The 14,118-nt window shown below is 49.3% G+C and overlaps 5 protein-coding genes across 5 annotated transcripts; all 5 read right to left on the bottom strand.

The window, feature by feature from the left end:
* Nucleotides 1-233: 233 nt before the first annotated feature.
* On the bottom strand, nucleotides 234-2,609 carry BDW70DRAFT_145828 (serine/threonine-protein kinase). Its single transcript, XM_073738487.1, has 6 exons — nucleotides 2,518-2,609; nucleotides 2,174-2,327; nucleotides 1,805-1,856; nucleotides 1,539-1,746; nucleotides 1,329-1,485; nucleotides 234-1,269 (listed from the first exon to the last, which is right to left on the bottom strand). Exons 2-6 carry the CDS (start codon nucleotides 2,178-2,180, stop codon nucleotides 449-451), a joined length of 1,245 nt encoding a protein of 414 aa, XP_073590645.1. The 5' UTR covers nucleotides 2,181-2,327; nucleotides 2,518-2,609; the 3' UTR covers nucleotides 234-448.
* A 3,751-nt stretch (nucleotides 2,610-6,360) lies between these two features.
* On the bottom strand, nucleotides 6,361-7,987 carry BDW70DRAFT_154649 (uncharacterized protein; the record flags this gene model as incomplete). The annotated part of the gene is made up of 3 exons (XM_073739898.1): nucleotides 6,361-7,253; nucleotides 7,602-7,707; nucleotides 7,799-7,987. 3 exons carry the CDS (start codon nucleotides 7,985-7,987, stop codon nucleotides 6,361-6,363), a joined length of 1,188 nt encoding a protein of 395 aa, XP_073590644.1.
* Nucleotides 7,988-8,262: 275 nt separating this feature from the next.
* Nucleotides 8,263-10,039, bottom strand: BDW70DRAFT_167483 (translation initiation factor eIF-2B subunit family protein; the record flags this gene model as incomplete). The annotated part of the gene is made up of 2 exons (XM_073742234.1): nucleotides 9,819-10,039; nucleotides 8,263-9,766 (listed from the first exon to the last, which is right to left on the bottom strand). The coding sequence occupies exons 1-2, from the start codon at nucleotides 9,959-9,961 to the stop codon at nucleotides 8,263-8,265; spliced, it is 1,647 nt and encodes a 548-aa protein (XP_073590643.1). The 5' UTR covers nucleotides 9,962-10,039.
* Nucleotides 10,040-10,259: 220 nt separating this feature from the next.
* BDW70DRAFT_145822 (uncharacterized protein) lies at nucleotides 10,260-11,423 on the bottom strand. Its single transcript, XM_073738486.1, has 2 exons — nucleotides 11,109-11,423; nucleotides 10,260-11,039 (listed from the first exon to the last, which is right to left on the bottom strand). The coding sequence occupies exon 2, from the start codon at nucleotides 11,017-11,019 to the stop codon at nucleotides 10,630-10,632; it is 390 nt and encodes a 129-aa protein (XP_073590642.1). The 5' UTR covers nucleotides 11,020-11,039; nucleotides 11,109-11,423; the 3' UTR covers nucleotides 10,260-10,629.
* A 969-nt stretch (nucleotides 11,424-12,392) lies between these two features.
* Nucleotides 12,393-13,667, bottom strand: BDW70DRAFT_36280 (uncharacterized protein). Its single transcript, XM_073743846.1, has 4 exons — nucleotides 13,462-13,667; nucleotides 13,170-13,405; nucleotides 12,753-13,102; nucleotides 12,393-12,674 (listed from the first exon to the last, which is right to left on the bottom strand). The coding sequence occupies exons 1-4, from the start codon at nucleotides 13,564-13,566 to the stop codon at nucleotides 12,427-12,429; spliced, it is 939 nt and encodes a 312-aa protein (XP_073590641.1). The 5' UTR covers nucleotides 13,567-13,667; the 3' UTR covers nucleotides 12,393-12,426.
* Between the last annotated feature and the right edge of the window lie 451 nt (nucleotides 13,668-14,118).

The raw sequence follows: 14,118 nt of genomic DNA, 5'->3' as shown, positions 1-14,118 counted from the left end.
GAGGCTACAATCTACAATCTATTGCTTGTTTCATGACTTCATCACTATTCTCAGGACGTGATCCGTGATACTGCTGATTATCGGCCCGCTCATACTTAGTCTGGAGTTTCTTTTCGCTTCAAGACTCCAATTACGGCGCGATAATTAGAGATACAGTACGTTACCGTTGACGAACTAGGTAGTATGATGTGAATAGCGGACTTGAATATGGAGTCATCATGCAAACTGCAGCTCAGGTAAATTCGAAAAAAGCAAGAACCGGGACTGCCCGGTACCATAGATCTGTGCAGAACCCAATTTATTTATAGTAAATATCCGTCATTCAAAAATAGTAAAGGGGAATCACTTGAACAGTAGTCACAGAATACGTATGTGTCCGACGTTTCAGGTCTCGACTCTTAAGAAGATGGAAAAGAAATGCTAATCAACCGCCCAATATTCAGAGGTTTCATGAGTGAGCCCGCTCGCGAGCTTCGCGTTCGACCTTTTCTCGCTCCTCGTTTTCCTTCATCTCGCGCACCTTGGCGAGGACGACCTCACGGAAGATAGCGCCTCGTGCAATCTTGCTTAAGCTGCGCTTCTTAGTACCGCCTGATTCTTCATTACCGGTTGACGCAGGGGGTGTGTTGCTGTTCTCCGTTGAAAGAGCAGGGAACGGTGATAGACCGGACTTGTCAGACGCTTCCGAGGCCTGTACGTCAACTGCACTGGGAATGTCTTCTTCATCTTCTTCTTGCATCTTAAGCGCTTCGATGCGGTTCGCAAGCTTGATGATCTCAATGCCTCGCTTAAGGCGAGAGCGAGCAATGTATGCGCGGATCTCGGGTAGCAAGTCGCGGTCGCTGGCGGATTCACCCTTCAACCACGGGTGCTTCAGGGCTTCCTCGGACGTGGGCCGCTGCGCCGGATCCACCTGCAGCAAGCTGAGAATGAAGTCCTTAGCGTCTTTGGAGACATCCTTCCAGTAGCGCTCGTGGAAGACAACGCGCCCGGAGCGGCACTCTTCGATGAGATCGGTCAGGTTCTCGGATCGGAAGGGCGAGTATCCGCATAGCAAGGTGTAGGTGATGACACCGAGCGACCAGATATCAACAGCTTTGCCATGCCCTTGCTTGAGCATGACCTCGGGAGCGGCATAACCGAATGATCCCGCCATGCTGGTCAGCACTTCGGCTGGGTTATCCAACATCTTTGCGATTCCAAAGTCGGCGAGAACTAGTTGCGAGTCCAGATCACGGGTAAGGTAAAGAAGGTTTTCGGGTTTTAGGTCTGATGACGAAATTGGTCAAAACTTATTGACTGAAAAGGGAATCATGGCAGAAACCAACCTCGGTGGACGATATTGCGTTGATGTAGGTAGTTGACGGCATCGAGCACCTGGCGGATGGTTTGTGACGCATCCTTCTCTGTGAACTTGCCGTACTCGCAAATTCTATCAAAAAGCTCACCACCAGTGGCTAATTGTGTGACAATGTAGAATTTGTCCTAGTAGCTGTCAGTGTCAAGCCTCTTCATCGCAAGCAAGCACAGATACACACCTTAGACTCAAACCAATCGACGAAGTGAACAATGTGAGGGTGGTTCAGCTTTTGTAGGAGATCCAGCTCGTCATAGACCATGCGCTCGTTACCCCGAACGTTACGCTTCAAGATAATCTTTACCGCAACCTTCCCGGAAGAACAGTCTGCTTCGCGGACGATACCGTATGTTCCAGCACCGAGGGTTCGTCCGAATCGATACAGCGACCTGCAAAGATACAACGGTTAGTCATTGGGGAAGGAGGCAAAGCGATGAATGGGCATACTTCTTCTCGTAGCTCTCGGGCTGTCCCGACAGCTTATTGAACATATTGGCAACTGTACAACCTTCGGTTAGCGAGTCCGCCAGAGGTAAACAAACCGCCAGAAAAAGTGAACATAAGTGATGAAGCACTGCTGCAGTGACTGCAATAATGATAAATATCAGACAGAGCAGCTCGAGGTAGCGGCTCTGTCCTCCCACGTAAAACGGGATGTATTGCGCGAGGCTGACTCCAGCTGAGAGCCTGGAAGCACGCGGGGCGGAAAGCGTTGGGCAAGGCTGACGGAGAATTGATGGCATTGGGAAGGCAGGAGATGCAGCCGAGCAGTAGAGCTCCAAGAAGGCGATAAACAACAAGAGATGTTAAACTTACAACTCATTGTGACGGTGTTGGTGAGTGGGCGTCAACGAGAGGGGTGATGGTGAAGGTGGTGATAGCGGGGTCGGGACGTTAGGCTAAGGTACAACCCCGCACGTAGGAAGACGAAGAAACGCGAGCGAGAGGAAGCGCAACGAGAATATCTGAACTGATAGAAATAGAGCAAGGTTAGTATCACTGTCGACAATCTTAGAATCTTAGCGTCGGGTGTTGGTTTCGTGCTGTGCTGAGGATCAGGGGAAGCGGGAGAATTTCTCGTGATCGCACAATTGCAGCTGGCAGTATAAGAGGCCTCCAGCCGACAATGTCTTTCCGCAAGAAAACGAAGAGGCACTCACCAATTCTGCCTTCCAGCTGCAGGCGATTGAAGATTCGCACGCAAACAAAGCAGGAGACGAGGATAATTAATTAATGGAGAGGGCTGAAGTTGGGTTGGTGCCTGGGAGCTGAAAGTCAAGTCTGGCCCGTCCAGCCCCAGCACAGCCACCGATCAGAGAGTTGAGTGGAGCGAGCGCGTTTCATTCCCAATTTTAGCCTGGCCAGACACTTTTAGTTCCAGCCCTGGCCTTGGTACTGATGGCAGTCGTCTTTATGAGGCAGACGCAGGGCCTTGCAATTTCCGCGCGTTCAGCCCTGTGGGACTGGGCCATGCCCACCAGCGCCGTCTTACAGAATTCGGCATGCATTCTGTAGCTATACGGCACTTTGACAGCTAGGTCATTCGGCAGTCTTAAGGTAGAAAAATCCTAGGAAGATTCATATAAATTATAGTCACTATATTTAGGTAGACCGGAAACTCACCGCACAATGTGGGATCCTACTGAGGCATAGATCCCCACATCGGTTGCATATAAACCAGACCTAGTTCAAAAGAAGCCTAGGTACACCTTATCACCTCGCCTGCAAGCAACTTTCGAAGCCACCGCATTCTTATTCTGCAAATTCTCCATACCCTCAGCACCGACGACAGGCTCCCAACCTCAATGCTGCAGGCGCTCAGTTACAGGTGCTCACCTTCCCTGGAAGTAGGTAGGGCAAATACTCTCGCAGAATCGCCAACTGTCCAAGCACATTCGCCTAATTCCTGTTTACGGTAAACCGGTTTCGCGGATATTTGCGATCGTCGTAGCTTGGATTCTGGACGTCTTTGCCTGTTAGGGTGATGCAAGGCAGTATTTATTATGAGCAATGTGGCCAAGGTTCGATGGAGGGGAAATTAAACTCACAGGTGATCGATCTCCATATCATAGGTCATGGTCATAATCGACTCATCGGCCGCTCCGTTCACGCGACAGTGCAACTGAGAAGCTCCATTTCTGCATCAGCCGGGTTAACGAAGACGAAGTGGTCGCGGTAGAAGTATGTCAAGTCTTCGCGGCAGATTCCACCGGTCACCAGTATACCCGTGAGGTTTCGACTTTGTATAACCGAGCAATAGATGTGTTCTCACCGTCGGAATATGGTATAACATATGGCTCTTGCACCATAATTTCCCTCGTCTGCTCAACAGACCTAACCACGAATTCAGAAGACATATGCACCTCCCTGATTACCTCGAGATCCAAGCATAGACAGTTTATATATTTCTTGAGGTAGGCTAGGTTTTGGGTATGCGAGACTGCGTCGGTAGCATAGCCGAAGGCTGGGATTGTAGGGACTAAAAGGATTGGGATCGATTTATGGGAATGTGTATTGCATATTCTTGGCCATCTCAGGAAGTTGAATGTTCGAGGATGGAGACTTAGCGGGGTGCTGCATTGTTGAGATGGCCCTGAGGGTTTGATGCAGAAGACGTATATGGCTGCTGCCGTTATTTTGGTCAGGGCCGGGGACAATTCGGTCTCGCCCGGGGAGGGTCCGTATGCTTCCCATTGATCAGCTGGTACGCAGTAAAGGAGAGGATATTGAGAAGATAATGCAGACACTCCCACCAATAAGGCCAACACTCCCTTCGGGGAAATTACTCGGTACGTCTAGTGAGTCTAAATCGAGCCCAGCGAAGATCCAGGTTCGAATGGCGACTCTCTAACCTCAATGATTGCATAGCCCTCATCAGCCTACATTAGAGACGGACCAGAAACCCCGTTGTAGAGATATTGGCTGACTCGAGGCATGTTATTAGCCCGCACAATCATACCGGGACCATGACCATGTCTGGACAGAGGAGGTAACAGGAAGATGTCTGATTCTATTCTGTGGATTGTAGGGCGGGGAGAGGTTGTAAAGGAGTGTCCGTGTCTGGCATGGTGCTTGGAACGCTGTGGAACCATTGGGATCAGAAAGAGCTGAAAGGATTATCTTCTACAAATTTGAGTCAGCGCCAAAGCATGGGAGGCATAATCTTTAGGGAATATGGACGTATCAAAGTCAGATTTGATGCGGTACGTGTACGCATACGCATGTCGCTTGGTTAAAACCTCTCGTCATAATCCTCGAGTGCTCAGTCTTGGACCTATTCCAGGGTTGTAGAATGAATTCTTAATGAAGCCCAAGTTCCAGAGATACATATCAATTTTGTGTGCTCAGGGATTACCAGTCACAGTGGTCTCGAGAACGTTGCGTATCTTTTTCTGGCCAATATAGTCCGGCACTGCGCACAGTCGCTGTTCCCCATTTTTCAAAAGTAGTATGGTGCCTGCATTATCAAGTAACATCAGAGGTAGATCCTCAGGTAACAGGTGAAGTCGGCATTGGTGATAGGCAGAGAATGATATGCGACTTAATGGAATCTTTATTCAAACGCGGGATAGAAAGGTTGAGGAAGAATCGTAAGCGGTTAATGCTGGCCTGGACAACGGTGGTGACCAAAAGACGACGCAGTCACGGTTACAATTCCTGCTTACGACGTTAGGACTCAGTACGCGAGTAAAATCTGACCATTCAGGAGCAAAGAAAAACCAACTTGATTCTAGATCTGTTAGCGAGGAGGGATTCTTTGACATCATATGGGCATATGACAGTGAAGCGACTGCTCCACCGCAGAATGTCCCGTAAAGAGAACCTGCACGTTGTTCTTCGTATGTTGCTCTGCGTTCAAGAGTATGGTGGATATGGCTTCTGAGACTGTCTCGACCTACCCTTTGCGCACTTGAGATAACCACCGTGGATATGGTACTTGCAATCGCTGGAGTCCTAGTCAAGCTTTAACAAGACTAACAGAGCGTGATAGAGTGAAGCCTAAAATAAATCCATCTCCATCCATCCCCTGCCGATATTTCCAAAGTTAATCGTCCAGTCTCGTCTCTCGGACGTTGACCCTCTGATGGCGACGACAAATAAGCTGGGCGACGTTTCCTTGAACGGTGAGAAGAGCTGCAATTTTGTTGCCTTGACAGTACCATCTCGGAGCGAGGCATCGATGCTCTGGGAATGCTCCGTTAGTTGATGGCCTGAAAAATCCCTTAACTGCCAATGCAGTCCGTACGAGACGTGTCTGAAGCATAAACAATCTTTGCGTTCCAAGCCGCTAGTTTGATAAGCCCGATGTCTTTTCGTTTCTAAGCGACGGTCAGTATAATGGACGGTTCTCAGCCGTAGATATACGCACACGGAGCACGGCTGTACTGATGTCAAGCCAGGACAGCCGGATTATTTTCCCCCATATCAGATCGACAAGCTATTGCGTAACCATTAGAAACGCGTCAAACACATGACTTACCTATTGAAGTGGGAAGTGGAACGGTATGGGATGTGGAGACTACCTAAGGGTAATATTCAGTGCTGAGAATGCTGATGTCCAGCTGGCGAGGGAGCGGTTGGAAGCATTTGCTTGAATGAAGGCATGGGGGCTAGCAGTTATCATAACGCAGTAATAAGTGATAAGTTGGTAGATTTGAAATAGCTTGGGTGTGTGTGACATTATTCTCAGCTGCTTTCATCAGTGAGTTGTGAATCATTACCTACCATACTCCAAAGTTAGCCCTAACTATGTGCCCGAAGAAAAAACTGTAGACGTCAACCACCTAGAAAAAATACTCCAAACAGGAAACAGTCAAGCCTCCAATCCTTCAGTCTGTCCATGACCCAAGAGCAACAAAGGCTCCAACCTCCCTGAGTATATCAAGTATGAATGAAACAACAAAACAATTCACCCTCTCTTAACCATCCATTCGCCTCCATGAAACCTTAGCATCAGGGAAGCCTTAAACACAACGGCCATTACTCTCTTAAGCTCACTCAGGTTACCCAAGATAAAGCTCATCCAAGACCATTTCACAAAAGCCCCTATAATAATCCGCTCCTTTCCACCCCCGTTCCGGATTTTTCAAGCCGACTGTTTTCCACCCCTGAGCACGTAATCGGGCAATTCGATCTCGGATGCTCTCGCGTCTGAAACATGAGCTATGAATTGACGTTCTTTGCTGAAATGCAGGCAATTGTCGAGTGGAAGGGTTACACTCGTTCATATCCTCCTCCTTATTCTTTATTGGACTAAACGACCAGAACGAGGATGAGCGCTGTAAACCTCCGCTTACACTTCGTCGAGAGGTGTTATGCGCATTTTGTGCGGCTGTCACGTCTTGGATTAGGGCTTGGAGGTGGATGATTGTGTTTCTTATCTGGGCGTGGAGGAAGGTGAGATTGCTGTAGTATTCGTGGCTGTAGTTGATGGTGCTTGTGGAACGCGAACGAAATGTTGCATTTCGTACTGGGTAATATGCGTAAGCACTCTCTCTAAAATAATCATCTGTGCTATTGACCGCGGCCGTTAAATTGGGACCCATGTTGATAGGAAGAGAGTGAAGGAAGATTGGAAGAGGATGTGGCTCGGGATAAACCTCTGATGCGCATGCAGCCTTAGCCCGAAGATGGCTCTGTTGGGTCTCGAGAGTGCTTTCCATTCCGTTACAATGATGAAAAGACAGCGGAAGGATCAGGACAGGAGTGGAGGACTTAGACTTGCGGACTTGCAATGGGGACGGCACCAGGAGATGCTCCAGCTCCGGCTTCAGCTCTGGCTTGGGGGTTTCCCCGTCACTTCTGTGAATCGAGTTGTAATCCTCGCTGCCGAAAACCTCCTCGCTGTTTAAGTCCGACAGGAACGGATCATCGTCCGGACAATCAAGCGTTTTATCTATGATGTCCGTTATGCATGTTACAATGCTGTCAGCAAGTGAAATAGATCTTGATCTCGGCCTTGACCCTGCAGTTGACGCGTCAGGAGATGGGGATGAAGATGGGGAGATAGAAGGGGGCGTATAAGCTTCCTCTTGAGGTTCAGCTCTGGACTGGCGGCCAAGGACGTGACAAAAGCAATTGTTTTCATCACGATCTCCGTCCGCCTCTTGTTTTTGTCTCGTTCTCGGACCGAATTCAATGTCCTCACAAAGACCAAACCCCAAGTCTCGAGGGATAGTTTCCCCTGGCTCTATCACGGCCGGAAAAGTACACAAACAAGCCGCAAGAGACCCTAATGCCTCACGCAGTACCGGTACCTTCTTGCTTGAATACTCGTGCGCGTACAACCCCATCGCCTCGTAGCAGATAGCATTGTAGAAATGCAGGTAAATCTTATAGATGGGGTTCACCTGTGCTCAGCAGCTCATCTCATCAGCATGATTATACTGATCTCGGCAGAAAGGCGTAGAAGACACGATCAGGTAGAGTGAGATGACGTACAGGCTCCCTCGCCTCCGCGAGAATAGATGACGAACGGGCGACGCATCGTTTATACTGCCTTTGGATGTAGAGCAGCTTTATCTCACACAAAGCAGATTTCCATTGCGCACTCGTGACGGGTATCGAAGGGGGGTGCGCTTGTTCAAAGAGGGAGGATTTGGTGGCGACTGTGACGGCGATGGAAGTCATGATGGCTTTTCAACGTGGCAACGCCGCATAGAGCGGAAAGTTGAGAACAGAAACGAAGAAGCTTGAATGGTAAGAAGATCAGAGAAGGATTAGGTCCTATAACCCAACGCGTTGGATGTTATGACAACAACACGGCCGTCGCTCGCGTTGAGCGGATTATACTTGGAGGTGAGGGAGTTTCAGTCTGCGTCAAGGTATACTGTTTTCAACATTAAGTAGCAGATTCTCAGTAGGTTGAGTCCAAGTAGGCCACTATCAAGATGCAATAGAATTAACTAATACCTCAGGGATATGCTCCCAAAATACCTCTTCGCCAACTCATCCTGCTGCTTCGCCTTCTCACTTATACTCCAATGATTGAGAACGCCCTCGCCGCTCACAAATCCATCGACCATGTCCAAGGGAATCCATTCAAAATAGACATTCCTTACTTCAACGCAGTGATTCGACTTCTCCACCCGAACAGCGCTGTGGAACCCTTCCTCTATAGTACGAAGGCCTTTCACGCCCTCGTTCTGCCAGGGCCGGATGAGCTCAGCTGGGTCATTGTCTTCATGCTTCGTATCATCTATGACGCCATAACTCCCATTTACTTTTTCAAGCTCGCTGAGGACGACAATCTTCACCTTCGGGGAAACGTGCTTCGCACACAGAACGGCAGGAAGAGAGCCTGTTTTGTTGCTCACACCTTTCGAGACGGAAATCCTGTCAGCGCCGAGGAGAACCATGTCCACGTCTTTCGCGGCTATGGCAGCCGACGCGTCAGTGTAGATGGTGATGTGGAGATGCTTGCTAGGTTCTTTGCATTGTGTTTTGAATTTGGATAGTATGGAGGATGAGATGCTGACACCTTCAAATAGAGGGCGGGATTCGAGGACACGCAGTTCGAGTGTTGCGGTTTCCAGAGAGGCGAAAGCTTCAATGATACTATCACGAATCGTCGAGCTAGCGGACAGGGTGAGGATGGTGAGCTTGTCTCTCGACTTGCCATCGGGCAAAAAGTGGTCCCGCACATAAGCGGCAAACATATCCTTTACCAGACCAGCGCGACTCATCCGACTTTTCAAATGGTGATCGATGATCGTGAGCATGCGCTCTAGCTTCCACCCCGCATCGAAGTCAATCCTCCCAGTCTCAAGCCTCCAGATCTCTTCCATTTCCTCCAGTATTGCGAGAAGGGCGTTCAGCGTTGCCGCGCCCATACTCTCTCTCCCGTTCTTTACAATGTGCCAGGCAATCATTTGCACATCCTCCCACCACTTAGCACCCCCCATTCCATTTGGCATATGCTTGACCACGTCCCGGAATACTCCCAACGCAATGGATGTAAGCTCATGCGACCCACTCTCGTGGTCATTCTGTAGCTTTTCTAATCCCCGTCTTAGAGCTTTTCCCGCTTTCGAATTTAGTTCCCCTTCCGGCCATACCCGTCTCAGACTCTCCCGAAGATGGGGGACTTCTTTTCCCTTTCCATGGAGCCCATTTCCTGTAAGCACATCCGTAGGATTATACCACTCCCATCCCTCATGCTCCCAGTCCAACTCGACTGCGCTGTCCCTTCTCGACCCCACAGCCGTGCCCTTGAGCTGGAACGCAAACGGATAGATCGTCCATTCCCGATTTATCGACTCGTCGACAAATGAAAATGGTTTCCCGGTTCGCCAGAATGTTGCAGAAGACGGGTTAATCCCGGTCTCTTCAGAAAGTTCGCGCCAAGCAGCTGTGAGGGCGTCTTTGTCGTTGCGGGAGATGGTGCCGGAGATTGGTGCGATGTGATTTCTGTTTCGCTGGGAATTAGAGGGGGACTCAGAAAGGCGGACGGGTAACTTACTTGTATGTATTCACTTTGTCGCTTCGTTTAAATAGTGCGACAAGCGGCTGGTCAGAGAGATAGGTAGGGAAGTGGAAGACGAAGGAGGAGACCACAGATCGTCGTTCTAGGCCTTGGCCGACACCGGAGATCTGCCCCGCCATTCTTGGGTGTGGAGGACCCCGCAATTTTTTCGAGAACTGGATACGAATGTGTGGACAGACATAGGCGACCTTTTGAAGAAATGGCGCCAGCTGTACTAATGTACGCCGGTAGGTCTGGTTGCAATAACTCATCTCAGTAAAGAAGTGATGTTGCATTTCCGCGGGCGGATGGCAGATGACACTATGACGTAACCTTAAATGATGAAAGTCGAACCAGAGGGAAAGTCCCGGTATGCCAGAGAAGGTAGGTTAGTCGTAAACATGTCTAAACCAAGAACAGAGAATTGAACCTCTAGTGGTATACAGAGCGGATACTCTGTTCTTTTAATAGAGATGTTTCCCAATTTACGGCTCAGAGCCGGGGACTTGGGACGGCTGTTCTATCGGATAGACGACGCCGTCTGTCCCTCTACCTAAAATTACTAGCAGTGATGCGGTAAGACCAAGCTATCTGGGTAGCAAATATGGGCTGTGGCATATTCTGAGCGTAGAAGTCGAGTAAACAGAAAGGCCTATCGATACGGGACTTCTGACTTTCTCATGCGAAAGAGTAGAGATGCGATTAACAACTACAAAGCTGAAATAACACCCCTCCAACGGATCCCAACCTTGAGCGAAGAAGCCAGTTCTTCTGGATAATAATGAATCATCAGGTGTCTGGGCTAGGTTCACGAGCATGATGTAACCGATTCCGACCGGGCCTCCAGCTGCCTCGCTTGTTTCGCTCGCTTCATCGTGATCCGCAACGGCTCGACATAGAAGCACAGAATCTGCTGGTCGAGGCAGTGCCCGCAGCGCGGTGTCTGACGATCACATATCACTTTTGAAGCCCTGCATGCGCGACAAGGGAATGGGTTCTTGGAACTCTCATCCTCTACAGGTCTTGCGTTCTCTTCGACGAGAGGAGGCTGCGTAGTCCGGCATGACCAGAGCCATTTTGAAAGCCGAGAAATGATACAGGACTCGCAAGAAGTGTTCTTCTCGACGAACGCACAGTTGGTGGGTTCGTGCGGGCTAGCGACCTGTTCGGTGTTGCTTGCCATCGTCTGCGAGCGCATATTTTATGGGACCCCAGGTGCTAGGAAGATTCAAAGAGGTCAGCAACGAACTTGAACACACCCCGAGTGAGGTCTCGATGGAAACCCACAATACTAGGAATTAATCCCTTCAGTCATTCCCATACGGTGTCCAACGACGACAAGTTGCAGGTGTAGAAGATTGTAATGGCCTGGAGCTCCCCATGCCAATCCAGATATTGTAGGGTATCACTGCGTCACATACGGACCGTGACGGAAGGCTTAGAAGAAAATATAGCGAGGTGTAACGAAGACAAAGAATTTCAACGTGTCGAGTTGGAGCCCGGGCCAGCGCACTGCACCTGCCACGGAACCACAGCAGGAACGCACGGACACACAAGAGACGTCAGACCATTCTCCAATCAGTGGTGCAGCTTCAGTTTTCCATACTCGCTTACTGGGGGACTGAGTCAGAGCAGCCCAGAAACAAGGCGGGCCATGTGTCAACCTTGGAAACAAGATCATGGCAGGAATGGCACCAACGGGTCTATAGGCCGGATGACGTCCCAGTGGGCATAGGGCTCACCACGCCGACCGAAGACCCCGCAAAAATACCTATCAAGCACGAGACTGAATCCACATCGGTTAGCTAGGAATACCAAGCTTGAGATCATATTTAGGTTGTGGTGGGACTATCAATCTTAACGTGCTTGTTCCTGCTGATACAACGATGCTTACTCGATCTTAATCACGACCAATGGGGCTCGACTATGCGGCTCGACCAGTCAGTATAGCTTGCTGACAGCCGTTAACGGCATGCAACACGGCGAATTTTGTCTGCGGTAAATTCAAACCAATATTCTATTCGTCTCAGGCACATAAAAAAAGAGAAAATTTAATCAGGCTGTTATAATGAAATAATAGTAGATTAGATCATTTATTGAAGTATAGAGCTTCTTTAATCAGTCCATCCCAACTGCAGGTCATTGGCGACCTTCTGGATCTTCACCACTGGGGAAGGATCGGCAAAACAAGCCTTAGGAGCTGCGCGAGCTTGTCAGAATGAAAGATGAGTCACGACAAATTTCTTCAAAGTAGAGGCAGGAAGTACTCTGTGATCTAGCGCCTCACCTTCGAGGTGACGTACGTTAGCTATACAGCTGAGAACTCTCCACAGTACGCGGATCTCATCCTTCGAAGGGACCAGACCCTTAAACGGCAAATGTTGCGGATGAGCTAGCCTCTGGTTATCCGGTCTCTACTTGGTGCCGATAGAAAAGATCATGGAAGATTGATGGACGAAATTAGGACACTGATACCACGTTCTAGGCAACGGACTTCGGATGCGGTACGAAGCGAGTGTACTGCAACGTGTGCGGCGTTGCGGCTTTGCAACGGTAATGAAATCCCTATTTATACGGAGAACTATTATCCACCGACTATGCCGAGCTACGCTTTCCCCTCCCACGCCTCCTTCACGAGATCCTCAACTCTAACCAACCCCAGACCCTCGACGTCCTTCGACCGGATAGCAGCCGGAAAGTCAAACACCTTCCAAATCACGAGTCTATCCATTAGCGCTGTCGCCTCCTCCAGCTCCTCCTTGCTATACCCAATTCCCTCCGGTTGAGTGGGAACAGTAACAGCGCCCTTGTTCACCTTGTCCGCACTGTCATATAGCACCTTGAATTTGCGGCCTACCGAGATCAGCAAGACTCTCACATATATTTCCCACTCCAGCGAAGCATTTGAAATCGGAAAGAATCGAGACTCACCCCTCACCCGTTCCCCAATCTTAACCAGCTGATTATACGTAATTTCATCGCCAACAACAACACTAAACTCCTCCCATTTCTCGCTTTCAAGCAAGCGCGCAATGAACCTCGCCATATCATAGGAATACGTCATGGCAATAATATCGTTCCCGTCACCGGGTATAGCAGCTTCGCAGTTCGCCATGTCCACTGCGATCGTCATTGGTGAGAGTTGAGTCTTCACATGCGGCATGCCCCAGTAATCCATGAAGAAGCCCGGGATCACGCGGGTGAACTGTAGTGTGCTGCTTGCTTTCAGCAGATTCGCTGCGTCAAGAAAGTACTTTATGCTGGGGTCCAGGGGGATGAGGCTGTAGGCTAGTCAGTTCTAAATCCATACATATAGGTAGGGTCGCTGCGGATAGTGCGCGTACGTACTCTTCCGTCTGAACGAACGAGTACTCACTCGGAATGAACCTCCTCGTTTCAGCCGCATCCTCAGCAGCGCGAATCAGGTTCAGTTGAGCTACATTGTCCTCCTCTCCGTACAGCGATATCGCTGAGATGATGGTATGGACTTTATGATCATTGAGAATTTGCGTGAGAGAGGCGATGTTTCCGTAATCAACTTCGACTTGCTTCGCCCGGGATAAAATTGGGTTGTTTTCTTGCGCCTGCGAAGCCTTAATTACCACCTGAGGTTTCGGCCTGTGGTCAAATGAGAGCCTACCTTGCGGGTCAAAACAATAATTCGATGCTTAGCTTGCTGTGTTAGGACGTCGACGATTGTCTTGCCCACTCCACCGGTGCCGCCCGCGACGGCTATAACTGGCATGTTTTTGCTGCTTACTAAATAAAGTGTTGCTGTGAGAAGGACTGACTACCAGGGCTGACTCATTCAAGAGTCATTAAGATGCTTCTGAAGCTCGACTGATAGCATGGCAGTGGGAGCTTCAGCCGAAAATGCCGCCAAGCCGGGGTACACCATTGTGGCCTGTCGGATATCCTGTATACGGCATACTGTTCGAACAAAAGGGCAAAAACGTATTTAACACGTAACGAGTTTGTACACCGCTTTTCCAACCGCTTGCTTTAAGAAGGGCTGGAGATTTCTCCTTGTATTTCTTATTTCATTTAACTTCTTACCTTTGTACAAAGCTTTCAGAATGCCTCGGCCGTCAATAAATCTTGAACCATACAAGGATGAAATCTCTACCTTATATAAATCAGGCAAATCTCCTCCTACTATTGCTATGCTACTAGGGAATCGATATGACATTCAGGTTAGTGAGCGTACGATTAAGACCCGCCTTAGTATATGGGGGATTCATAAGACAAATCGTACAGCCTCAAAAGACACAGTTCTTCATGCCCGAATAAAAGTTCT

This window comes from Aspergillus foveolatus, assembly GCF_047715535.1.
Source record: "Aspergillus foveolatus strain CBS 279.81 unplaced genomic scaffold BDW70scaffold_190, whole genome shotgun sequence".
NCBI classification, from domain to species: domain Eukaryota; kingdom Fungi; phylum Ascomycota; class Eurotiomycetes; order Eurotiales; family Aspergillaceae; genus Aspergillus; species Aspergillus foveolatus.
The sequence above is the reverse complement of the archived record's forward strand: the minus strand, read 5'-3'. Positions and strand labels throughout refer to the sequence as shown.